Source organism: Sander lucioperca, chromosome 6, assembly GCF_008315115.2.
Source record: "Sander lucioperca isolate FBNREF2018 chromosome 6, SLUC_FBN_1.2, whole genome shotgun sequence".
Taxonomy (NCBI): Eukaryota; Metazoa; Chordata; class Actinopteri; order Perciformes; family Percidae; genus Sander; species Sander lucioperca.
Window position 1 is genome coordinate 35,278,714 of NC_050178.1, and position 24,527 is coordinate 35,303,240.

At 39.5% G+C, this 24,527-nt stretch overlaps 3 protein-coding genes and 2 long non-coding RNA genes across 8 annotated transcripts in view; 3 read left to right on the forward strand and 2 right to left on the reverse strand.

Moving 5' to 3' along the window:
* The window catches only part of dnai1.2 (dynein, axonemal, intermediate chain 1, paralog 2), a 24,823-nt gene extending 18,487 nt beyond the window's left edge, over positions 1–6,336 (reverse strand). Inside the window, exons 1-16 of one of the 2 annotated variants that reach the window (XM_031277079.2) lie at positions 6,101–6,336; positions 5,685–5,750; positions 5,418–5,513; positions 5,098–5,178; positions 4,652–4,781; positions 4,300–4,355; positions 3,984–4,133; positions 3,747–3,806; positions 3,514–3,642; positions 3,091–3,175; positions 2,853–2,970; positions 2,636–2,679; positions 2,207–2,454; positions 1,759–1,848; positions 1,368–1,455; positions 1,083–1,162 (exon numbers count right to left, since the gene is read on the reverse strand). In XM_031277079.2, coding sequence (XP_031132939.1) covers positions 1,083–1,162; positions 1,368–1,455; positions 1,759–1,848; positions 2,207–2,454; positions 2,636–2,679; positions 2,853–2,970; positions 3,091–3,175; positions 3,514–3,642; positions 3,747–3,806; positions 3,984–4,133; positions 4,300–4,355; positions 4,652–4,781; positions 5,098–5,178; positions 5,418–5,513; positions 5,685–5,750; positions 6,101–6,139 — 1,560 coding nt within the window. In that variant the 5' untranslated portion in view covers positions 6,140–6,336. The remainder of the gene's footprint in view (positions 1–1,082; positions 1,163–1,367; positions 1,456–1,758; positions 1,849–2,206; positions 2,455–2,635; positions 2,680–2,852; positions 2,971–3,090; positions 3,176–3,513; positions 3,643–3,746; positions 3,807–3,983; positions 4,134–4,299; positions 4,356–4,651; positions 4,782–5,097; positions 5,179–5,417; positions 5,514–5,684; positions 5,751–6,100) is intronic. The other variant, XM_031277087.2, reaches the window with a different exon arrangement.
* The window catches only part of LOC116034569, a 19,596-nt gene extending 1,233 nt beyond the window's left edge, over positions 1–18,363 (forward strand). The window contains exons 2-3 of the long non-coding RNA XR_004101139.2: positions 111–112; positions 16,587–18,363. This is a non-coding gene — a long non-coding RNA (uncharacterized LOC116034569). The remainder of the gene's footprint in view (positions 1–110; positions 113–16,586) is intronic.
* fam219aa (family with sequence similarity 219 member Aa) lies at positions 6,864–18,363 on the forward strand. Of its 3 annotated transcripts, none has more exons than XM_031277193.2 (6): positions 6,864–7,111; positions 11,646–11,742; positions 12,442–12,535; positions 13,075–13,155; positions 14,266–14,341; positions 15,339–18,363. In XM_031277193.2, exons 1-6 carry the CDS (start codon positions 7,052–7,054, stop codon positions 15,495–15,497), a joined length of 567 nt encoding a protein of 188 aa, XP_031133053.2. In that variant the 5' UTR covers positions 6,864–7,051; the 3' UTR covers positions 15,498–18,363. The 3 variants fall into 3 exon arrangements, with proteins under 3 accessions (XP_031133053.2, XP_031133071.1, XP_031133061.2); XM_031277211.2 differs by having other exon boundaries at positions 14,266–14,441; positions 15,339–15,473; XM_031277201.2 differs by having other exon boundaries at positions 6,869–7,111; positions 14,266–14,320; positions 15,339–16,960.
* Positions 18,222–19,273, reverse strand: LOC116034577. The gene is made up of 3 exons (XR_004101140.2): positions 19,179–19,273; positions 18,784–19,041; positions 18,222–18,544 (listed from the first exon to the last, which is right to left on the reverse strand). It is a non-coding gene; the product is annotated as an uncharacterized LOC116034577 (long non-coding RNA).
* zgc:109965 (uncharacterized protein LOC619266 homolog) lies at positions 18,685–24,484 on the forward strand. The gene is made up of 16 exons (XM_031277113.2): positions 18,685–18,899; positions 19,208–19,390; positions 20,706–20,896; positions 21,132–21,276; positions 21,365–21,462; positions 21,598–21,675; positions 21,766–21,869; positions 22,144–22,232; positions 22,368–22,507; positions 22,592–22,770; positions 22,894–22,981; positions 23,089–23,127; positions 23,513–23,685; positions 23,786–23,839; positions 23,922–24,000; positions 24,147–24,484. The coding sequence occupies exons 2-16, from the start codon at positions 19,246–19,248 to the stop codon at positions 24,201–24,203; spliced, it is 1,659 nt and encodes a 552-aa protein (XP_031132973.1). The 5' UTR covers positions 18,685–18,899; positions 19,208–19,245; the 3' UTR covers positions 24,204–24,484.
* Positions 24,485–24,527: the final 43 nt, after the last annotated feature.

Here is a 24,527-nt window from a genome sequence, read left to right on the forward strand (position 1 = left end):
CTCCAGGGGTTTCTGTGCCACTGAACCTTGAAGTGACAGACACACATACTGGGTGTCTGGTCTGCCCATATGTCTGCAAGGAGGGTTAGGTAAGTTAGGTGATTTCACAGAAGTGCAGCCAAGGTGTAGCATGTATCTAAGCCACAAGAATCACAGGAAGTAGACTAAAAAGGCTTCAAAAGTGTCTGATCACAATTAAGTCCAATGAGTAAGATAATCAGGGATTTTATTGCATTTCAGATGTTGTCATGTCAGGAATTCAAGGATAATTCTTGTCTGCTGTGAGAAGATACTGCGAAAATAGTTTTACTGAAAACACAAGATGTGAATTGACACTTATGAGTGTCTTGTATTGAATACTGTTATACACCATGGTGCACAACATTAAATATGGTTATTTTATCTTTTTAAATGTCACCTAATGCAATGGTAAAGCTCTTTTATATGATGTGTGCGCTCTTACATTACACCTTAAGGTGCAGCCACTTTAACTCTACCATCTCACTACCAAACGTATTCTCTTTATGATCATGTGAGTTAGACTTCCCTCAAGCACTAGGTTTATAAATAAACATCAGCCAATTCCAATGATGTGTGCATTAGTCAGTGAGCTGTTTTAACAATATTGTGTTATTAAATCAATAAAATGAGACTTTTATGAGTGTCTTTCTTCCTACCCTATGGTAAAATGAGGAAGAAAAGCATTGAGAAGGTGGAAGGCCAGCCAAAAACTCAAAACAAATCAGCTGTCTGATGTGGACAGAGAGAGCCTCTGCTTAAGGAGACATGCACAAACGCTGTCAAGCCTGACACACACACACACACACACACACACACACACACACACACACACACACACACACACACACACATATATAGAAAGAAAACACATTTTAGGTATAAGGCTTTGCTGCACAACAACAGCAGATTTTTCTGATGAATTTTCAAAAGTCGTCCTAACCAACTAACTTCGCAAAACCTTTGTTTTGGTTCTTGTTGACTGTCTAAATGACAATGCTTGATGTAAGGAGTGACCTATGTCATCCAGCCAAAACCAACATAGTGGAATTCTAGATACATACCTTGTGTATTTTCCCCTCCTCTGTGCCAACTAGGAAGAGATAGTCGATCTGTTTATGAAAGTCAAACGATGTACCACAGGCTGTGGATAAGAGGCATCAAGCACTTAAATTAGACACACACTGTTACAGACAGCCTGATATACCAGACTGATTCAAATCTGGTCTGATATCAGGTAATAATTAAAGTGTAGTACTTTGCATGAGTAATAACAGTTAAATTTTTTTGTAATTGCATACATTCTGTGTGCATGCACAAGATTGCATGCAGAGTAATGGAGACCTTACCGATGCCAGGCTGCTCTGCACCCTCTGGCCCATCAGAGACAGCACCATCTAGCGACAGTCTGATAATGTCTGTAAAGACCAGCTCATTCTGCAAGCATGGAAACACACTGTGATGCAGTAATAGATATACTGTGTAGATGTGCAAAATATAGATATAAACACACACGTAGAAAAAACGAACACAATTGCAAAACAAACCCTAACACAGACACAGTTATGAGCACACAAAACACATGTAATTAGCATCTTGAAAGTTATATTATATTTGCATTTTACAGAGATAATATGAAAAGAGAGAAAATTACCTTTAACACTACCATATATAATAGTATAGTATATAGTACAAGTTACAGAGAGAATATATGTAAATAGAAAAAATTCCTTGGCTAACCTTGACGAGTGTCCAGGACACAACTCGGCCATCAGATGACACAGAATAGAAATTGTGGTTATTGTCCATGTCATCGTTCTGCCAGCGCACCTGAATAAAAAAATAAATGAATAAATCTACTGAAAACAGAAGTGAAAAAGGTTCATGTGCATGATCAAAATATTATTTGACAAAGAAGATACATTTACTGTATGTGACATTTCCTTTATTCTCCAGCACACAAAATTCTCTGTTAGGTTAGAGTATCATATCTCAGGATTGCTGAATGCTTGGTATTATAGAGTTAATTAGTCCACTTCCACTACCAACTAACTTGTTTGGGATAGTTTTTAAAATGGCAAAACTTCCAAGTAAACGCACAAATGAAGTAATAGTGCAAGGGTAGAGTGACTGGAACTAGACACACACCCTGAATTCCCAATGCCTTTACCTTGTCCCCTCCTCTCACCTGCCAGACGGGGTCTGTGTGCTTGCCAGTCTTTGCTGTACTCTTATACAGAGGTTCCAGTCCCTCCTCTTTCAAGTTGTAGACAGCCACACAGCCGTCATAGAAGCCTACCACCACCAGGTAGGAATGCTGCTCATGGATGTCGAGGCATAGGACGCCAGAATCTGTAGGGTAGATGAACTCTGGGAAGGCAGAGTTCTTCAATGAGTAGTAGACAAGCATGCCACGCCCTTGCTTACTGAAGTCGTCTGGCCGGCAGAGGGATAGAGGAGAGGGGACGGGAGGAAAAATCAGGTCAAAAACCAAATATGCCTCATTAAAAAGGTAACAATTAAATTTCTGATTAAAACTAGGTAAAATGACAACAGTCTCAGAAATGTTAACATAACTGCACACTCATAAATCCTCATTTCTATCCTGTGTCCTTACATGATCCCATTCCCACAGCAAAAAGGTCCTGATATTTCTTGTTCCTGTTGAGGACAAGTACATCAATCAGTCATCTGCCCTTCTTGTAACAGCAGAAGGGATATACAAACATTGAAATACAAACACTGATAAATGAGGTATACCATCAAGGACATCTTTAAAACACTAGATAGTGGTGCAGTTGCAGCTACATACTGTAGTTCATGAGCAAACCTACCAGCAGAGGGCAGTGACAGACAATCTTTTGGCTTTGTCATATTGAAACTTCCACAAAGGGAGAAGGGTGCCCTCTTGGTCCCTGAACTCATCAGACGCATCCTCAAAGTATTTGAAATCTAAAAGGGCATACAATGAGGGCAGGGAGAAGTGAGGAAGAGAAGCGAGAATAGCAACTTGAGTATCAAATGGGATTGTAGTTTATTATTGTGTCACTTGACATATTTACTAGAACATACCTTGTGCTATGTCATCAAAAGTATTCTGATTGACCATTCGTTCAAAGATCTTGGATGCCTTTCCCACTTTGGAGATGTCATCATTCTGCAACAGAAACATGACAACATTTTAGATAAATAGACTGCAAAATCATACTTACTATATACTGTTATATTTTGGCTTAATTTATCTACCTTATTAAATTATCATAGACCAACATGAGAACATTAGTATGATGGTACAGCTTTATCATGAGTCCTAGGAAGTCATATTGTTAACTATGAAGATACAACACCATGTTTTGATGGCGATTAACAATGTATTGTAAGGCATTGTATGTAATGTATGCATGGTAACATTAATATCAGATATAACTGGGCTAAGATGCAAATAGTAAATGCGTGTTGAATTTAGGCAGGAAAGTTGGTAAGCACTCAATTTACCTGAGTCTCCATCAGCACCGTTTTCTTTTTGCTTTTGTCATTATCGTTCTTTGATGCTGCAGCTTTCTGCTTCTCTTTATTTTTTTCTTGCTGCTGCAGCTCCTCCACATATGCATCATAGATCTCCCACTGCAAAGAGAATAGAGTTATAGTCAACCCATGTGAGCACATATATTCGCTGATGCTCAACAGTGTGAAAATATCTGTTTTAAACAAGTCTGGGAATCCAGTACCTGATTAGCGGTATCAGAGAAGTTGCTGCGTGGAGGAGGTTCAGTCTGGCAGCTTCTTTCCTACAGGAAAATAAAAAGGATTCAACTGAAACTCTTGAGGCACTAGGCTATGAGTATTGTATTATACACACATCAATATTATGTTTTTCATACCCTCCAATATTTAAACTTTCCTTTTTAAATGTTAGATATCTCAAATATTGTGTAAAAAATGTCTGTTGAGATTCTCCTTCCTACCCTCAGTGGGTTATTGAGGGTCTGGGATGCCCTCTCACTAAAGTTGAACTGGTTAGAAACTTTTGGCTCCTTCCTGTCAGTTTTGGATGCAACACTGTCTGGTCTGTCCTCTTCTCCAGCTTCCTCCCCTCCATCCTCTATGGGTGTTGCCTGTTGAATACCAACAGGGGAAAGTGTTGTAGTCACACACTTGCATTATCGAGCATGTGAGGAACTGTTGATCAAAAGGACCCTGCCATGCATTGTTTAAAATGGAGCATATACTGTTCAACACAAACCGGTGCTCTGATTTTAGTTCATCAAAACATATTTTTACCGGGGTTTCTGGCTTCTCCTCATCAGGTTCTGTTCCAGTGTCGATGGCCGCAGTCTCTGGACACATTAGAAATATTAAATCATAATCTGACTGTGTAGAAAAAAATGAACACGGCCCTCTTTGACATGTAAACTCTGAGCATGTCTTCAATTTTATAAATATTCACACATATTGAAAGTGACACCTTGTGGCACCAAGTATACATTACACCAGAGAAGAAAACAACACTACAAATATACACTATGGAACACTGTGTACAGTTATGGAAGATGATAATTTATAATCCTTGAATATCTCACAAAGTGTTACTGTGATCTGTAAACAAATTATTATTGCAGCATGTTTCACTAACTACCCTCAGGGAGACCCTCCTTGGCCCTCAGTCTACGAGCCTCATCAGAGTCTTGATGCAGGAGGCTGCCTTCCAACACAAAGTGAACAGCCATCTGATCCACAACACTGGTAGGCTTGTAGGAACGTTCCTGGGAAACACAATGAGCAATGATGTGAGGAATAGCGAGCGGAGAAACATGTTAGTTTTGTTTGATTATGGTTTGGTGAGAAGAAAATCTGTTAATGAATCACTTACATGGTATCAAACACATTTTTTAAACAAACACGCACAGGAATATTGGTTGGGAATAGCCATTTTTTAATTGTGACTAGCTAAGAGGGAAGCAAGAATGTCTGTCCTTCTCATGAAATAATCTTCAATATAAGGTGGCTCCAGTATTGCAGTGATGCATCTATAGTGAGTAATGTAAAGTAAAGTAATAAGCCTGGCTATAACGTTGTTACCTTAAAGCTGTAGCGGACAATATTTTGGGGGGCATGTGGGTTGTTTGCAGTCAGGATCCTTGTGGTTTCCTCTTTCAGCTCCTAATGATATCATTAAAACATAAAGAAAAAGACAGAGCACATAACATCACAGGTTACACATGCCTGACTAATTTGGCAAAGGTATTGTTTGCAACAAAAAAAAAAACTAATGACCAAAAGATGATGATGAACTATTTGTGGTGGAAAAAAATATTATGCAACAGCAACAAAGTCCAAACCAAATTTCCTCAACACAGCCCATGTGGTTGTCTTAAACTTGAGTAATGAAGAACTCTTACAGCCTCAGTGAGCTCCAGTTGATCTGGAGGCTTAATAAGTGCTTTCCCAGACCACTCGTCCCATCCATCACCCGTATCCACTCCCTCTTCTTCATCCTGTAATGTTATATACAAAATAGATTTATGCCTTGGTTAAATTAAAAATGGCATCAAGTTGTAATAGCACGTTTCTCATAGTTCTTCCTACTGCAGCCAAATGCCAAAATTCAGAACTGTCATCATTTTCTGGAATTTTGTCCTAGGTTTGTGATTTGGAAGTGCACCCACCTTTTTCTTACTTGCAGCTTTGGTTGACTTCGCACCAGGTAAAGTTCCCTTCTGAACAGTTGAGCCCTGTGGGAAAACAAAAGAAAACCAGCTAAATGGTTAGCTGCCACAATATAATGGCAAATACGTTACTACTACTATCCTACTTACTATAGTTACTAACGTGAACTGTACTGCTTTTACTTTATTCAGTTACTGTGACGTAACATAAACATTATCACTTTGCTAACTGCCACAATATAATGGCAAATACGTTACTACTACTACTATACTTACTATAGTTACTAACGTGAACTGTACTGCTTTTACTTTATTCAGTTACTGTGACGTAACATAAACATTATCACTTTGCTAACTAAGTTAGCTAGCTAGCTAACTAGGTTATTTAACGCTAGCTAAACAAAGTTGGCATTTACCTTTCTCATTGATGCTGCGACGTTGTTAGGCACTGGCATTGCGAAAAGAGTGCGGTTTAATGACTTGACCAACAATTAGGCTATTTAGCCTTGACAAAATAGAGCACAACGACACAAAGTAAAAAAGAAACCTTTCAATAATTAACGTTAGCAACAGAAGACTCGCTTTTCTGCAGCTGACTGCTGCTGTATATAGGTTGCCAAGACAACCAGCCGTCACAAGTCGGGCTCTCGAGCTTAATGTCTGTTTTTTTCCAAGTTGTCATAAACCTTACATCACTGACATTTTATTTCAGTCAGCCCAGAGTGATAGAGAAAGACATGGCTCTGAGTCAGCCCATGAGAACATGTTACAAGTTTTGAAAGCCACAAAACATTGATACATGGAAACAGTGTTTTGTTCTTTTAGAGTGCTCCTATTTTATTGAAGGAAAAAATATTATTATTATAATATTATATTTTTTCCAAACCGTCTCTGGTTGTAGAGTCGTTTAACGATTAAACGGATAAAACCAAAATCGATTAAACTTTAATAGACTCAGGTTGTATCCTGTAAAAAATGGTTCATACTGTAGGAGGCAAAAGGGGTGGCTATATTTTCCTGAAATGACAAACAAATGTGCAATGACACACCACTAGAAAATGCAGTATTACGTATATACTTCTACAACTCTTTCTATTAAATATGTGTAATGGACCATGAATGTACTTCCCTACGCATTTCAATATGATCTCCTCTGTGATTGGTCAGACTTGTCATGAATATTCAATAGACCCGGAAGTGGGGCGGGACTGCTGTTTTGCTGTCGAGTCACCTCTGTCAGGATGGAGGAAAACGAGCTGCTATCATGCTGAAAAACGAAGGATACCGACAACCAAACATCATCAACCGGGATAGTTAGGCACCGTTTATCTTGACTGCTGTATTGTTTTCTGTAACGCTTTGCCAAAATGATGGAAGAAATCGACCGGTTCCAAGTACCTCCAGTCAACGGAGAGACACAGCCTTTGGTAAGAGAGGAAAAACAAAAACACATCGTATGCAAATCATTCTTTTGAACGCATACGGCAACATTTTAGTCTCTCTTGTGTGTTTATCGTGACAGCTGTGTGACATAATCTGCGTGTGAGAGCTAACCGATAGCAATCTACAGCTTTGGCACAAACTGGAGCTTTGGGATGGGTGTAGATTGATCTTCTCTAGATGAAAGGATTGCGGCTATAACGTTTTATCTCTCTCCATAGTTAGCATATATAATACATATGAGAAAATTACAAAATAACAATCCTTCGCTTTATTGTATCATGGCAATTAAACTTATGCATTTCAATAAAATCATGATTTTCTTTATTTTTTAAATCCACGTCAGTATGCGCGTTTACATCAAAAGCTGACATTGCCCACTGGCTTTACATTTCGTCATTTGGTGACGTGTTATTTGGTTCGGGATGGCTGTGAGCCCAAATGATCGCGTGAACAGGACCTCTGTCCACACCAATACTGCAGACTACAACCCTCAGGATGGTTAGCCCGAGCAGGCCCATAGTAAGAGAATCTCCCCTCCCATTGGTTGATTATATGACAGACCTGCCAGTAAAATTAGAATCGATATACCTCAAGAGTAGCCAGTCATGACAAATGTTTTCTGTACATCATTCTCCATCACAGTGTTAATAAGGGTATATATTTCTCTGTGTTTGAATGCCAGGATAATATAGGCCCAACCTGCACACTGGACAAGATCTGAAATGATAAGTCATGGCCACCAATAACTTACTTGAACCATTTCTCTTATTCCCTGGATTGAGCTTTTATTTCAGCAATACAGCTTATTATCACCATAAATAGTTCTGATACGCCAAGCCTTATTCTCAACACGTTTCTTTTTTTATTCACAACACAAAAAGCAGTCTTAAACAGCTGTCCCTTTCTTTAAAAAGAGTTTTCCTTAGGGGTTTAGGCAAAAGCAGAGCTCCAAGTTCTACTGTTCATTATCATACCCATGATGCCCCCAGCCCTCCTACCCGCGAGGCTAAACAACAGCAGAAATAACAGAAGAACAGACATTCTCCACTACAGAAAGTCTTCTTCTTCTTTCATATGCAGCAGAAATTGCCTCTCCTTATGAAGACTGAATCAGTCTGCTCTCGTGTTTCATCCAGTAAGACTTCCATGGAATAAAAAAACAACATCGGAGAGATACATGGATTGTGGCTGCAGTGTGTCTGTGGTCCGCTTATATCCTAACACTCGAATCGAATAGTTTAATCCTTATCACGTCATGTAATTATAATGCCAGAGTCAAACAAAAATGTGAGTCTCTTTAAGTGAATACCTGCTATCTTTTGCAGTTTCAGCCTCTGAAACAGTCCCTCACTTTACATGTAAACCATGACTGATTGTGTCGGGATCACAGTTGCTCTGGCACACACGGCTCTGCATGCTCTTAATGCTATTAACTTCATTGTGATTCCTAAACTGCATGAATACGCTTGGCATCTGCCTCCTTTGTTGAGAATACATTTCACACAAATAAAACAGCTTTTTATAGATTTTTGATTTGAATCACTGAGTTATTGTCTATTATCAAAGCTGTTTCAAGCTCCAGATTGTGAATGTTAACTTGCGAATCATTTTTAACCTACATGGTATTCCAATAACTACCCTTTTACAAACTGTCCCATCATTAAGCACAAGGCCATTTGAGAATGATTACTGTAGGCTAATTCTAATTATGACAGATGCAGCCCAGTTAACATCGTCATAAGGATAGCATTCAACTGTGTTACTGGTCACCTGATGTATCAGCCTACACTGCTATTGGCCAGTGGGAGGCTGTGATGTATAAGCCTTCCAATCGCTTGGTGTCTGCGCTGTGTCAGCAACCTTGTGGCTATTCATCATCAGCAGCAGTAAAAGAGTCGTAGGACAGGGTGATGAAACTGATCCACTAAGAGGTCATCTCATTTATATGTGTATGTGTGTACACATGTTTTTGTGTGATTGAGTGCAGGTGTATGTGAGTGCATGTTGAAGGTCAGGGCCACTACACAGGTTTGACTTTTAATAGCAAAATCAATGTGTCACCCCAAATGTCATAGGCCAGGTCTTAATCATTCGTCAACGACTGTCAGCACTCACAAATACATTACGTCAAATACATACATCAAACTCACATACAATTACAGGGAACTATTGGTTCTTAATGTATGTTTTTAATGGCCTATTTGGATTAGGCCCTCTTGTGCTAACTGTTGTGACTGACTTTTCAGCAAAGTGGTGCACATAAGGACTTATTGACGTCTGGGAACTTTTGGTAGCACTTTTATTAGGCCAAACTTTAGACTGATTTAGTGTAAGCTGTTCTATTTTAAGAGAAGTTTTAGCTTGTTTATTGTGGGCAACCCGCTAGTTGCTATCTGAGGCTTCTCTTGTTCAAGAAGTTGCAGTGAATTCTGTCACAGACAGCTTAATACTGAATCCCTTTTATTATTCACTGCCAGTTCTGCTGAAAAATTTCAAACGGATTTACTTGACTGACAGTATGACCCTACCTCATCACAGTATCTGTCCATGGTGGAAGGAAAGTGTGGAAAAACAAGAATGAATAAAAAATCCTTTGGATAAGCCTAATGATCCAAGGGAAGGGCCTGTCACAGAACAGAAAGAGCTCATGTTTGTGCTTGTTACAGTGGGAAAGCCTCATCTGTGTGCTGTGCTTTGATTGCTCCAACTATTGTGCATACCGTAGTCACTGTTGCAGCTCATTAATTATTCTAGCTAAATGAACACTGCTTCATAGCCAGATGAGAATAAGACTATTGAATCTATTCAAGGTGTGTTTGGCCATATTGTATAGCAGTTTTAAAAACAATGTGTTGTGCTTTGCTGTTTTTACCAGATTTTGTTGTTGGCAGCTTGTTTTAAACGTGTTACATGAACATTTATATGCAAAATAAGCTTCTCGCTGCCCCTGCTAAACACTCGTTATTTTTTTTAATTTATTTGTCTCATGGAATTGGCCTAAATTCCTATAGTATGAAGTAGATTCAGGCATATCGAAATCTAGACCTATTTATTTTGTAATCCCCCTGCTTTCTTTAACCCTTTAACCCATTGTTTGACAAAACTCCTACTCAAAAATCAATATTGCAAAATTTCATTCATTTCAGGCATTTATTTACTTTTTTTAATCATATATAACCTAAGACTTTGGTAAACTCATTTCAAGCACCGAAACAATCCGTCCAACACATCACAAATTAATGTTTGTTTTGAAAAGAGATTTAAGAAATTAAAAAAAGCCAACATCAACGTTTAAGCTTTACCGCCAAATTATCTCTTTACACATTGCTCTAGAAAAAAATGTGGGCGTCACTATACGGATAGCTGAGTTTGTTCTGAACATTTTAATATGAAACACATGGGGATCGGTTTTATGCTAATACCTTAAAAAGGTAAATTAAAAAAGATATGTGCAAATGCCCTTAAACCTCAGAGGGTTAAAGACACTTTAGATTTCATGAATAAAAAAAAAAACATTTTATGAAGTATAAACACACCTATGCCTGTTATGTGTCTTTTAGGTATCCAACACTTTAATTAAACATTCTATTTTATATTACTAAAACATATTTATAAAAGTAGCATACTGTATGTCAGTAAAGCTGTAAAGTTTTTAGTTTCAACTGCAGTTATTTAGTTGCTTGGAGGATCGTTTAGATATAGCAGCCATTTCTCTGGAGAGAATACAGAGTTGTTGAAAGCCAAATGCTTTCGTCCATGTGCCCTGTGGAGACCCTCAGAGTGCAACAAGGGGAGGCCTGTAGGATCAACATAATGTGAAGCTCTGTCAGCAGAGCAGGCCAAGCGCTGCCCAGCTCCCCTCTCTCAATCTGGGGAAACCGTGGCTCCAACAGCAACCCCCTCTGTTCTCTCACGGCCTTCTCCCCATGCCATCACTGCTCACACATAAAAGAGACAGAGCCAGCGACATAGGCAAAACACTCAAGCCTATTGATGCTGCAAACCAGGCAGCTATAGTATAGTAGCACATAGAATTGGGAAATCTTGCCAGGGTATTGGACACAAGCAGCAGGTTCTACAAAAAGAGCGGATTTTCTGGGCTATGTGGGCCTGTGCTACCCTGGAAATCCAGAGTTCTCGCGAGAGCACAATTTTGAATTTGCTCAGCAAGTCAAAGACCCAAATCTTTCGGTTTTGGGTCTGGTGTTAAGTCAGTGGATTGCCCTCGGTGCTGAGTTGATTGTGCCCTCAGTACTGTTTTCAATTGTAGGTGCCCAAAGGAAGTATTACACAAGTTGATTTGAATTGTATAACTAGAAAACAGATTGGGTCCAAATGTAATCCCTGTCAGCTACTGAATTAGCAAACAATGCCATCTAGAAAGAAACAGGATCCTAGGGTATTTTTCTGAACTATATGAGATTGTACTAAAATAAGATGTCACCTGTTAGTTGTAATGTTGTTATTTAGTCATACCAAAGCTAACTTACTCTGTACTGTGCCTTTTCATTTTTCTAGGACCCAGCAGCATCCTCCACCTCAGAGACAGACCCTGACACCAAGGGAGAGACTATGGCCATGAACTACAAGCCCTCAACACTGCAAGTCCAAATAGGTAACCCAACTGACACTGCAAATCAATACATGGCATGACTTCACACTCTATAATTAAGGTTTAACAATAAGCAGTAGCAAAGAATGCAAAGCCCTCGTAGAATGGATAGAATTTAACACATTGGTGCATGAAATTTGCCATGGGGCTACCACAGTATGCAAATTCAATTCAGGTCAAAATAAGCACAAACATTCTGTTCGTCATTAGTTTATATCCAGTACAGAACGATATTTTACAGAGTATTGTATGTCAAATGAAATTATATTCCCCAGCATTGCAATTTACTTCGGCTGTCAGAGGTGTTGGAACGTTTTTTAAGCTGCCTCTGTTGTTCCGCCGCAACACTATCAAAGCCTTTGTCACACTCAGGATTTCTCATTTGTATTTAGTCCTAAGGGCTCTGTTCCAAAAAAGTTAGCTGAACAGTATTGTTTCCTGAAACTCACCAGTCAATATCTCCCAAATATTCGGTTTTGTCAAAGGATTACATCCTCTAATACAGGCTGGCATTACAGCTGGCTATATAGGCTGTAAACTGTATAGCAGTTGTATAATAGGTAAGATGACTAAAAGCCAGCTTAACATATTTGTTTATCGTTATCAACAAACTATCATATCATATAAATCTACAGCTGATGGTCATGAAGTTGACATGTATTGATGTATTTACTGATGACCTCACATCCTGTGGTTGCCCAGAGAAACAGAGGGACCTTGCCAGGAAGGGATCAGTGAAGAATGGCACTGTGGGAAGTCCTGTCAATCAACAACCCAAGAAGAATGCCAGGACAAGGTAACAGCTTCAAATGCCTACTTGTTTCCTGTGATGGTGACCAACTTGACAACAAATGGCACACTTACTCACAACAAAGCTTTTTAGAGAAGGGGATGTTTTTGTGGGTGTGATTAGTGATAAAAAGAGGCAGTGCACCGAGCATAAACCCAGTATAACCAACAGCATTGACAACTGGATCATCTGTCTGTCTAATCCCACCCCCTGGTGGATTAGTGGAAATATTAGAAAGGTTACCGACTGGTCTGCCCTCCGAGTCTCAGAGGGGAGAAAATAATCTGGAAATGCCTGCAGTCTGAAGGCTACAGATTAGCCTGGCCTATAAGAAGAGCGCCATACTCAGGCCAATTATCTTGTTTCTGTTTTACATGATTTGAAATGTTTGGAAGTATTTTTGTTGGTGTTTCAGTAATGCATTGCACTGCTTGGGGAAAAGTGTAAAAAACTTTTGTTGATTGTTGAATGCTTTTTCAAGTTTTGTCTTCTGTCTTCTGTGTGTCGTCTTTGTGTTCCATCTCGTTTTCTGTGCTCATCTTCAGGTTGGTGGTGCCAAACAAAGGCTACTCCTCTTTAGACCAGAACCCAGATGAGAAGCCCCTGGTAGCATTGGACACTGACAGGTATGTACATTATTTAGTATAAGTTCTATAACACTAAAATATGACACGGTTAGAAGAACAAACTTTTCAGGCCGACCTAAAAGGAGAAAAAATGGGATATTTGCTAACTTGTAGTTTTGTAGGTCATAATGGTACATTAATCCATAGAGCAACTTGAGAGAGTTCTTAACAGACGGGATCCTAAAAAGGGGCAAAGCCTCTCCCAGGGTGCCGGATTAGAGGATAGCGGGGTGAGGATTTGGACAGGGAAAAGCGGCTCAGAGGGAGTGCTCGCTTGCACCCTGTAACAGCAGGTCTGCATTTGACACAAATGAGGCCCACCCTTTGTGCCCTCCATATGTTGCTACACTAGGGAAACTCTCGTGTGAAATGAGCGCTCTGGAAGCCGACCAGGCTTACATCATGTACTGCATCGTACACACCCTCTGACAGGCTTTCTGACTCACAACCACACAGGACACCCGTTTGTTTATCGTCCACATTTTAGATTCACGTGCAGAGACTTCGCACAATGTCGCTCTGTTCTATTTGTTCACAGTGTACGAAAGGGAGATTACTCATTTGGAGGAAAAAAGCGGCATTAGCATGATATTACTACTCCTTAGATCACGTTTTATATAAGAAAGGTTGACCTGTATGTTGTTGAATATGTGCTACAGTATTTTAAAGGGACATGGCATACATTGTTTTAATGTATAAGAAAATAAATAACCCTGATGATGTCACCAGGGTTATTTAGAGACTAAATAGAGACTAAAAAACAGAAAGTCTGCATTACAAACTGGGACCAGAGAGTTTGAAAGACTTGGGCATTTACCAGACAGGAAGGGTAGAACAAAAGAGCTTACAGAATTGCATTATGGGAAATGCAGGATCCAGCATTTTTTAGGCTTGCTTGACCCATACTTGGACTAAAAGTGAGGATATCGCACCCTCTGCTACTTCAATTTTAAACCGTTCTTTAAAAATCTGACTGAGTCTACCAGCAATACTAAATTGCTAGACTACCCCTTTAAACATTCAGATGTAATTTTCCTATTTTTCACTGTTATTTGCACCCTCGTCATTTGAGACGCTTGTGTCTAACTGCTGATGTCTCCTGTCTTTCAGTGATGATGACTTTGACATGTCCAGATACTCCTCATCAGGATACTCCTCAGCCGAGGTGAGATGTCTGAGGGACCAGGTATCTATACACGCATTATACTGTTTCACAGCATCATTTGCTGAATCCACAAACATCACCACCTGATCGCCCACTTCCATTGTCACACCCCTCACACCAGGTATATGTGCACCCATTGGAAAAAATGTATTCTGGTTCCTCCAAGGATTCCTATTCCTCTGTAATTATTTCTCCATAATTCTCATCCAAATTCCTGTTCATTTCTTCCTGTTAGAGTAGAATAATTTGTGTTTGTTTGTGCTTCTTGCCTCACCCTAGCCTGGCAAGCCAGACCCACATCAAGATGTTGGTTCTGGGAACTCACCATTGGCAGGGCTCAATCCGAGGGGCGGGATAAACAGTTGTCTTTCAAATTCCCTCTGCACGACATAGGATAGCACTACAACCAACCAGAGCAACGCTAGTTGATAGATTAAACTTTTGCTGTATCCGGTCGGCAAAACTCGAACACATCTTCCTTTTTTAAGACTGACTTCAGTGCCGTTCTTTGTTCTTTTCTCAAAGAAAAGCTTAACTCCAAGTCTTCCAGAGTCGCTGCCAAACCCGATTCGAAAGACCACTGTTCACCAGCAACAGCAGCCATCTTCTTTGTTTTCAAGTAGCAGGGAATTCACGCGGAACCGTCGCAACTCTGCCGTCATTATGTTAAGCCCGCCCACCAACTCTATACACGATGTGATTGGCCCGGCTAGAGTTTGGCTTTTCCAGCTCGCAAGCCAACGGAGAGTTGCTAGACCCCCTGGCTGCAAATTACATTTGCTGCCGCTAGGGTGCGTCTCGATTTCTAGGCTAGCCTCACCCCACTGCCAACAATGACCTGCCTGCTCTATGTAAAAATTTATAAATTTGGACCACCATGTTTTGGAACATCTATAATGAGATTTTGTAGAACTTTTAGAAACTAATTTAACTAACAAGGTCGTTCCTATCTTAAGGATTTGTCAAAATTGTCACGAAGCTCTGCTGATGCCGTGTCTCGTCTCTTTTGGCCCTGCAGCACATCAACCAGGACCTGAACATCCAGCTCCTTAAGGATGGGTACCGGCTCGATGAGATCCCGGATGATGAGGACCTAGATCTGATCCCCCCCAAAGCAGTCAACCCCACCTGCATGTGCTGCCAGGCTGCTCCCTCCACAGCCTGTCAAATTCAGTAGCAACCCCCCCCCCCCCCAAAAAAAAAACAAAAAAACAAAAAAACAAAAAAAACAACTACTGACCAGAGTGGCAGCAAGGAGGCAAAACTATCGACTGGCAATGGCACAAAGGGAAATTAATAAATGGAGACAGATCAAGTCTTGAGAAAAGAGTCAATATGTACAGTATCTGTGCACGTTCCTCCTATGGTAGGATCTGTGCATCTTACTTGATTGATGGCAGAAACATTACCTCTAAGGAAAACATGTTACTTTTGCTTCTTCTTCGTTTGACTTCCATTTCATGCTTGGGGATATTTTGGTTTACAAGGACCACGAGGGATTGTGAGACATTGTGGAAGAACGCAAACAAAATCGGTTGACTGAAATGAATACATGAATTGGTGACAAGGTGACATTGCTGTGACAGTGCGTCATCCATTGAATCTACTTCTTCTACTTGTGTGTCATTGACGGTCAGATTCGATTGACAAGAAGAGATTGGGAGTTTTGTAGTGGCCATTTTGTTTTGTTCTCTCTTTATCATTTCTTTCAGCCAGTCTGCTTTGTCTTTCGGTGTATATACAGTATGTGTCAAACATGAAAATGACATGTGTGTGTCTAAATATGTCCAAGAAAGTAGTGCTAAACCGTCAAGCTGCTGACGAAACACTAATGCTTACACTCACAACACTATAAGTTATTCCAGTTTTCTTTTTCAAGTTTGTCTGTTAGAGTACACCATGGTTGTACTGCTTTATTATTTCAAATTCAGTTAAAAGAAGCTGAAAACAAATAGTTTTGCATGTTGCCTGTTAACACCGTGTCCGAATGACCTGCTTGTGCAGATGATTAATCCGTTTTTATTGAAATCTAAACACATCCTTGTGCCAATGAGACATTATGTGAAGCGTTCTTTTAAAAACATGAAGTTAGTAATGTTTAGGTTCACCCACTGTAATATCAGTAGATATAGAGAAACTATTATTAGAAACTGCTCATGAGTTAGTGCATACTTTCTTTCTTTGTGTTTGTCCACGTTAGCCTCGACATGAGTGGATGTGTAAGAGGAGCACAAAGCGGTCATCACCAGTGAATGTGGTTACAAAGTAATAATAATAAGAGGTTTAGAATGCGTGCAAATACACAGAAAGTTGTGCAATTTTGACCGTACCTGTTATAGGTTCAGAAGAATGTTCTGAAGAATTTATAAAGTGATTCCATATTGCCTGGATGGAAATGAAATGGGATTTTTGTTTTCATAAAAAGACACAAGTTTTGTTTTAAGTGTATTTGGTTTGTATGGTTGTACATCTGCGCATATTCCCCTAGAGTTTTAATATAACCAATTTGTCTGAACTGATTTGGGGACAACAACTGTATATGTAGCACCGGACACAGCTGTGTATTGTTGATGCTTTTTGCCAATGGATGTTTCCCATAATGTTGAAAAAGAAGTAGTCCTTATCGTTAGGAAGAACTGAATGCATACTGTCTATTTGTCATGTTTACATCTCTAAAGACATCTCTAGAGCTCTACAGACATCTGCTTTCTAGTAGATGATGATAAAAGTCACAGCATGTGAATCTGCTCTAAAACAAATGACGGTAGAAGATCAGGCTGGGTTTCCCAAAAACACAAAACATTGTGACTAGTATGACACCTGAAAAACATTTTCTATTTAACGTAACTTAAAACTACATAAGCTCTTATATCTGGTAATATAACTGCAGCTCTAAGTGTTTGTGCACTTTACGATGTGGTGTAAGTTTTTCTCTTACGGTAACGTTCGGGATATTCTTTTGACTCATGTACAAAGGATTTGAGATCAAGATGTGAAATTACTTCTGAAATACTGTGGGCATCAACTATGAACAATCTTATCTTGATTATCTTAACGGATATGTTGCAGTGTTTTGGGGAAACTGCATTAATCATGCTCTGCTGATTTTGTTAGCACGTTTACAACTTGGTGGTGTTACATTTTTCTGAAAATCCTTGCAATAACGACTGCAGCAAAAGATACAGTGTGTAATGTATGAGTCCAAATGACTGCATCTCTTCGAGCTGAGAGTGTTTGGAGAGGTGCCAGATCTGCAAGCATACATTTAAGCATGGTCAAGGAAGGAAGGCATGTTTTTGCTCTGGTCAAAGGAATGAATGAATAATACTATATGTGGATAGTAAACTGAACTAAATCTATTTGGAAAGAACAAAAATGCTAATTCTACCCTGTAAGAGGGCATCTCCTTTTTTTAAACACTGATTTACTGTACCTGATACAGCCTCAATGTCTCTACAGCATTTGAGCTAGAAAAGTAAACAAGCATAAAAACAAATTACATTTCATTTTTAAATAAGGTGCCATCTGTGTAGATAATAAAAATACTTAATTAAGCATTAAGTAGAAAAAATACATGAATAGTACAGTAGGTCAGGTAATATGTCACTAATGGAGCTACTAGCTGAGGGGTGTGTTGGACCAGTAGCTTTACAGTTAACATTGACATTGAGGGACTTACTTTCTGATTGACTATGGTGCTGATTTTTGTCTTCTATCATTAACATCATCCTAATAGATACACACACACACACACACATAGTCGTGTGGATTACTGACGGCCAATGTCGTCTCACTCGAGGCGTAGCGTCACTAATCTTTTGAGTTCAGAGTCTAAAGTAATGCATTGTAACAGAAGCTATTTATTTGCAGTTGTGTGTTTTTAATTTATTTTTCACGAATGGAAAATAATTCATGTGCAGACAGATGTTTTTTTTTGTCAGGTGCTTATTATGATGATTGTGAACTGGTTCCATTTAGATTTTAACAGTGTCAAAGTTCTGTGTATAGTGCAACATATCAAAAAATAAATATTAGATATCTGATGTGATGTGTGTGATAGTGCTATGTGTTTCTGTTAGTTTTTAATTGTACGTTTTTTTGCGATAAACAATGTCTTACATATTTCAGACAGACTGATTAGGGGGTGAAGTCTCCAATGCAGCCTCAGTTAGTTCTCAAGTGCTCCTGTCTACCAGCTCTTCAGACGGCTTCAAACTGTTGTCCCTGCAGGAGATGAAACAAATAGCTACTGTATGAAGCAGTTTGCTTGCCACCCACACAGAGTCTCTGCTGCTGATGTGTGATTACCTACTGAGGTGACTGAATGTAACATTGTAGCCAGGAAAGAGAAGATGGGAAGGAGGGATGGATAGATAAATGAAGAGTAGTGAGTGTGGGGGGTTGGGTATTTGTGATTAGCCTTGAGTTGATCCCTTGGGAGCAGATGGTGAATGGTGGCTTACCTACAGAAGACGCCCTGAATCCCAGGAGCTAGTTTGTGTCCACACTGCAAGCAGTAGCGCTGAAGTTGACGAAGACGTAGTAAGAAGGCTCATGAGACAGGAGCGCTGGGAGACAGGTGAGGAACATTTCCATGCCCAAAATGGTGCCAGTAGAACATAACTGACTTAATGGGTTTAGATGTGATACATTCTTGTAAACTGTGGGAGCTGTGGGAGCCTCCTTATGGATGTCCAGGTTGGTTGAGAATATGGTAGTCTCTAGTAAATGACAACATGGATGGCCCATCTTCAGCCACCTATTCCTGATGAAGTTGTCAAGGATATCTCTAATAGGAACTGCAAAAATCCTCAGCATGATTTATATAGCATGTCAATTTGAATGTGTCTGGCCTTACCTTACTGTAACAACAACCTTCCTGCATAGATTGAGACCATTACATAACTCAGGCAGGACGTGACATCATGTTGCTGAGAGACCTGAGTGTAGCCTCCGTGGTGCTGCTGCTCTGTGTCCAGTGTCTGCATGGATCGGCTCTCCCTGCCGTGTCCTCCTATGAGTTCACAGCCTACAGGATGCAACAGTACAACTTGGCACAACATAAGCACGGTATGTTCAGAGAGTAACACTTTATATCCAGTGGTGGAAAATAATTATGTACATTTACTCAAGCTTTGTACTTAAGTACAGTTTTAAAGGTACTTTACCATCCATTTTATGCTGCTTTATACTTGTACTCCGCTACATTTCAGAGATAAATGTTGTATTTTTTACTCCAATACATTTATCTCATTTAGCCATAGTTACCTCTTTTAAAGATTAAGATTTTACATAAAACAAAATATGATACTCTTACATACAATGCATTGTTAAAGATATAACCAGTAATTTTCACATAATTTCCACATTTTTGGCTTGAGACCCCCTACAAAACGCAGTGTCTTACAACACGTTTTTTTCCTTTCCTACCCCATTAATCATCTTATAACCACCTAGATGTATCTCGTTAACAATGTTTGTTCACAATGTATCAATGTCATATATGATCTATTAGTCAAAACCCTTTTTTTCTTTAGAATGAGTACTCTACCATTTGATGCTTTAACTATTTTGCTGATAATACTTCTGCACTTCTTCTTAACAAGAATATTTATATGTAATTGAGTATTTTTTTTTTTTTTTTACATTGTTGTATTGGTACTTTTTCTGAAGTAAAGGATCTGAGCACTTCCACCACTGCTCACCTCACATATTGTTTGGCGCTTTTGAGGTGATAGATGCATCAACATGCAGCAGCTTAGTTAGTAATTTTGTAATAAAATAATTGTGAGAGGTCCTGATTATTGTTACATTTGGTACTCAGAGTGATTCAACAAGATACAAAACAAGGATTTCATTCACTGTATTAACACATACACTCAAGATAACACGGCCACCACACGCTAAACACATTTGTATTATCCTCTAATGATAATGAAGATCATGTGTCAGCTCATCTGAGCTACTGTAAAGGACCTTTGTTGACAGATAACAGTTATTGACATTACATTTTTTAATTTTCTTAAAGTGTAAAAAGTAAAAGCATGCATTGTGCATTATGTGTTTGTTTAGAGTTTTAAAATATTATATACATTATATTGTTGGATAATTATTACAGATGCACTAATATGTAAGATGGATTTCAATAATGTAGCTAATTGAGATGGAGCCAATTTGAGCTATTATTGTGTCTCATGTATAGCAATATATCTCATATCTCATAAGCCTATCATGTTTGCATGTAAAATCTGAATACAATTTTACCTAAAATCTATAGCTGTCAGATAAAAGTAGTGGAGTAAAAAAATACCACATATATAATCAAAGTGGTTTGAGTTGATATTTTGTGTTCATTTTACTCTTGTCTTTTTGTTTGTCTGCTGAGGTTGCCGTGGAGCCATCGTTGTGGCAGAGGCACGCTCAGCGGAGGAGCCGGTGCTGACTCGCCGCTGTGTCATCATGAAGGTGCTGGACTTCACCACAGACAAATACCTTGAAGCCCAGAGGCAAAATGCTGCTGCCATCCTGATCCTGCTGCCAAAAAATATCTCCAGTATCCCCCATGACACTGTACAGGTAACAAGTTATCCAGAAACACCTTTTTGCTCCAGGACATGCTGCAAGGCAACAAGAAAAAAAAAATCCAGTCTCTTTTCTGATCCATCAGAATATAATATCTTATAGTTTAGTGCTCCAGGGTATTATGTAACAGCTTGCTAAAGTGTTATGATCACCACACCACAGAGTATAAAACAATTGCTGTATATGCTAACGAAAGAGTTGTTTCAACACTTTCTTTTTACCCTCGCAGTCCTTCATGGTGAGTGAGAGTAAAGCCTTGCTAAAAGAGACACTCATGCCCGTGTATGTGGCGCCTGAGGATGAACAGCTGCTTTACATGTATGATGAGGTCAAGCAAGCTGCAGCCACCCGGACCTCATCTATTTTTGTCAGAGGTGAGAGGAGCAAGAGGATATTACATTTTACTGTAAGGAAGCTGAAAAACAATACTACACTGAGGTTTGTATGCTTTCATTTTGGCAGTCCTTCGAAGCATAGTCACAGCTACAGCCTTTCAGATCTTAGTGAGCAACAGTGTCCCTATTAAGGGCTTCACTGACAACGCCATCGCCACACTGGAGGTGAGTATGGAACTATGCAGAACAGAGCAGTAAAAACCTTTGATTGACATTCTTTAAATTTCAGTCAAACCTGATTAGTTTGGCTTGTGATTGGTCCCCAGTCCTGCACTGTATAACTAGTGATGTTTATTTCAGGGGGTGCTTCCCGGAGCAGGGGAGGATATACCCACTATTGTCATCACTGCCCACTATGATTCCTACGGGCTGGCACCAGTGAGTCACATAAAAATGATGAAAAACAATTTCAGCACTTGCAGTATAACACTATGTTCATGCATATGTGTGTTTTTGTGTGTAACACAGTGGTTGGCATATGGAGCAGACTCTAATGGCAGTGGGGTCACCATCCTGCTCGAGTTGGCACGTCTCTTCCAGAAGCTTTTTAGTAGCCCAAGCACCATACCACCGTGAGTTACAATTCTCTCCAAACAGGGACCTTTTAACATAACAAAACATATGCTATTTGGTCATTCATGTCTCCAAAGCACCCAGTAATGCTAACAGTGTTAGCACTAGAAGCTATGAGAGCATACATTTTTATTATGGGGTAAAGAAAATAACATGACAATCCTGACAGATGCTGCTAGATAAACCAGTAAAAAACATACTATAGTGTTTGGTCCATTCAGGATAAAATGCTTGACTGTAAGACAATTTTCACATTTGTTTTTGGTCTTTTAGATATAATTTAATGTTCTCCTTAACCGGGGGAGGAAAGTACAATTTCCTTGGCACAAAGAGATGGATTGAAGAGAATCTGGACCATGCTGGTGAGTCTTTGGGCTTCAGGACCGACGCTGTATCAAACATATGGAAATTGGTCCACAGCACTACAATATCTGGTTTATTCCATTTGTTTATTAATCCAGTTTAATTTATTTCATCCAAACCTTTTTTATCTCCAGAGACCAGCCTGCTCCATGACAATGTGGAATTTGTGCTGTGTTTGGATACACTGGCCAACAGTGATGAACTGTACGTGCACGTGTCCCGCCCTCCTAAACCCGAGACTCCCATGCACTCTTTCATGCAACAGCTGGAGGAGGTAACAAGCTTTAATGCTAGGTCCACAATATGGAGTAGGCCTTTCTCCATTATCATGGACTTAAATGTGTGATTACTCCTCCAGGTGGTGTCCTCCAGATTCCCCCATGTGAAGGTGGGACTGGTCCATAAGAAGATCAATCTTGTGGAGTCCACAGTAGCGTGGGAGCATGAGCGCTACAGCCTGCGCAAGATACCAAGTTTCACTCTGTCACATCTGGAAGACCCCAAATCTGAGCTCCGTGGTTCCATGCTAGACACCATGTAGGTTCTTAATTCGGTTTATGATGATTATGACTAGGTGCTTGAAAGCCTCGTTTACTATGAGATGATATGGAAAGATGATGCAGAGAGACACATCACAGTGGTCTCTGTGTCTTCTCACAGGTCACAAGTGGATTTCAGGAAAATGAAGCGTAACGGCATCATTGTAGCAGAAGCACTGGCACGTTATATGTACAATCTCTCTGGCAAGGTAATTAAATGCATGAAAACAGAATGCATGTCTCCAAATACAAAAACTCTAGTTTCTTCGTTCATCAGCATTTGAATGTGTGATTAAGCTTCATTATCTTCCACAAGGGTTCACCAAAAGATGTTCAGGTTTTCAAAGGCCAATTGGTAAGTTCCTGGTTATTTTTGCCAACATGCAAAGAGCAAGTACTGACCTCTGGTGTTAGTTTGAAGGCATTGCAGAGTGTTTGAGTCTTCAAAGGCCTAGGTCTGCAAAATAACCGTAGCTTGTTCATTTGATTCATTTAAAGATTGGGGGCATTGTATTAAGACCATTTATTTAGATAAATTTGGACTGTAAAGTGTAGAAAGTTATTTAAATATTAATTTCTACTGGTAATTGAAAAAAAGCAATGTGAATTTCTAATTAGGTTTTTCATGAGTAACGAGTGGGACTCCTTGACTTACAATTATTTAAATTTTTATGTGATGGCACATACGATGTTTTCTACATTTTTCTTTTTTTCTTGCCACGTCTAAATTCTTGCTGCAGGACTTTCACGACGGTCGTATGTCCAGTCTGATGTCCTTCCTGACGTCAGTTCCTCGAGCCACCCAGCTGCTGGATAAGGAGCCCAGTCACATCCTGCTGGTTAACTCACTGGAGCACGAGTTCAAACGTTACCTGCAGCAAGTTCACAGACATGCCTTCCGACAGGACAGGAGGTATAATGTGGTAGTAGACAACACACACTGTGCAATGCTTTCCTACTGCAGGAAGAAATACAACAATATCACTACTGATTAACTATATTTATTCATACAGGGACCCTGATATTACCTTTTTTGATCAAATGAACCCACCAGTAGTGATGTACAGGTAAATATCTGTGTTCATATGCATTTTGTGCATGTGGTAATGTCAATAAGATATTTGGACACTGACACACTTTTTCTTCCAGAGTGAAGCCTGCTGCCTTTGATCTCTTTCTCGGCGGCTGCATTGCTGCTTATTTGGGGATTGTTTACTATACTATTCAGGTTCATTTATATATCCTTTTATATTGTCCATTCATATTGTATTGCATAGCACCTTTTATGTTGTCTTATACTTTTAACAGATAGGTAGACGACACTTGACATATCAGGTTTGTTTTCTCACTGTATCTGTCTGTTCTCCATTACAGAATTGTGGTTATCTCTACACAAAGCTCAAAGCAGCAATGAAATCCAAGCACGAGTAAATAAGACTGTGAACACTGAGTCTATGACAAGGGTTTTGAAGTCTGCATTGCACATGTTGGAGCTCTGCTTCACTGGCTGTGCAGAACATGAAAGCAAAGCAACAAGAATCTTCTAAGACTAATCGTATGCAGAACTTATAGTATACTATAAGTGTGCATTTGCTTTTGAAATGTATTGTGTCCATAAATCCACTGTACTGTAAACCATTTCTTATATGAACAAACTGGAATTTTGAGAGATGTATTGTAAACACAATAAATAAAGGAGGAGTTTGGGATTTGCCTCGCGTCCAAGTATACTGTAGAAGGGAGCACAAACTACAG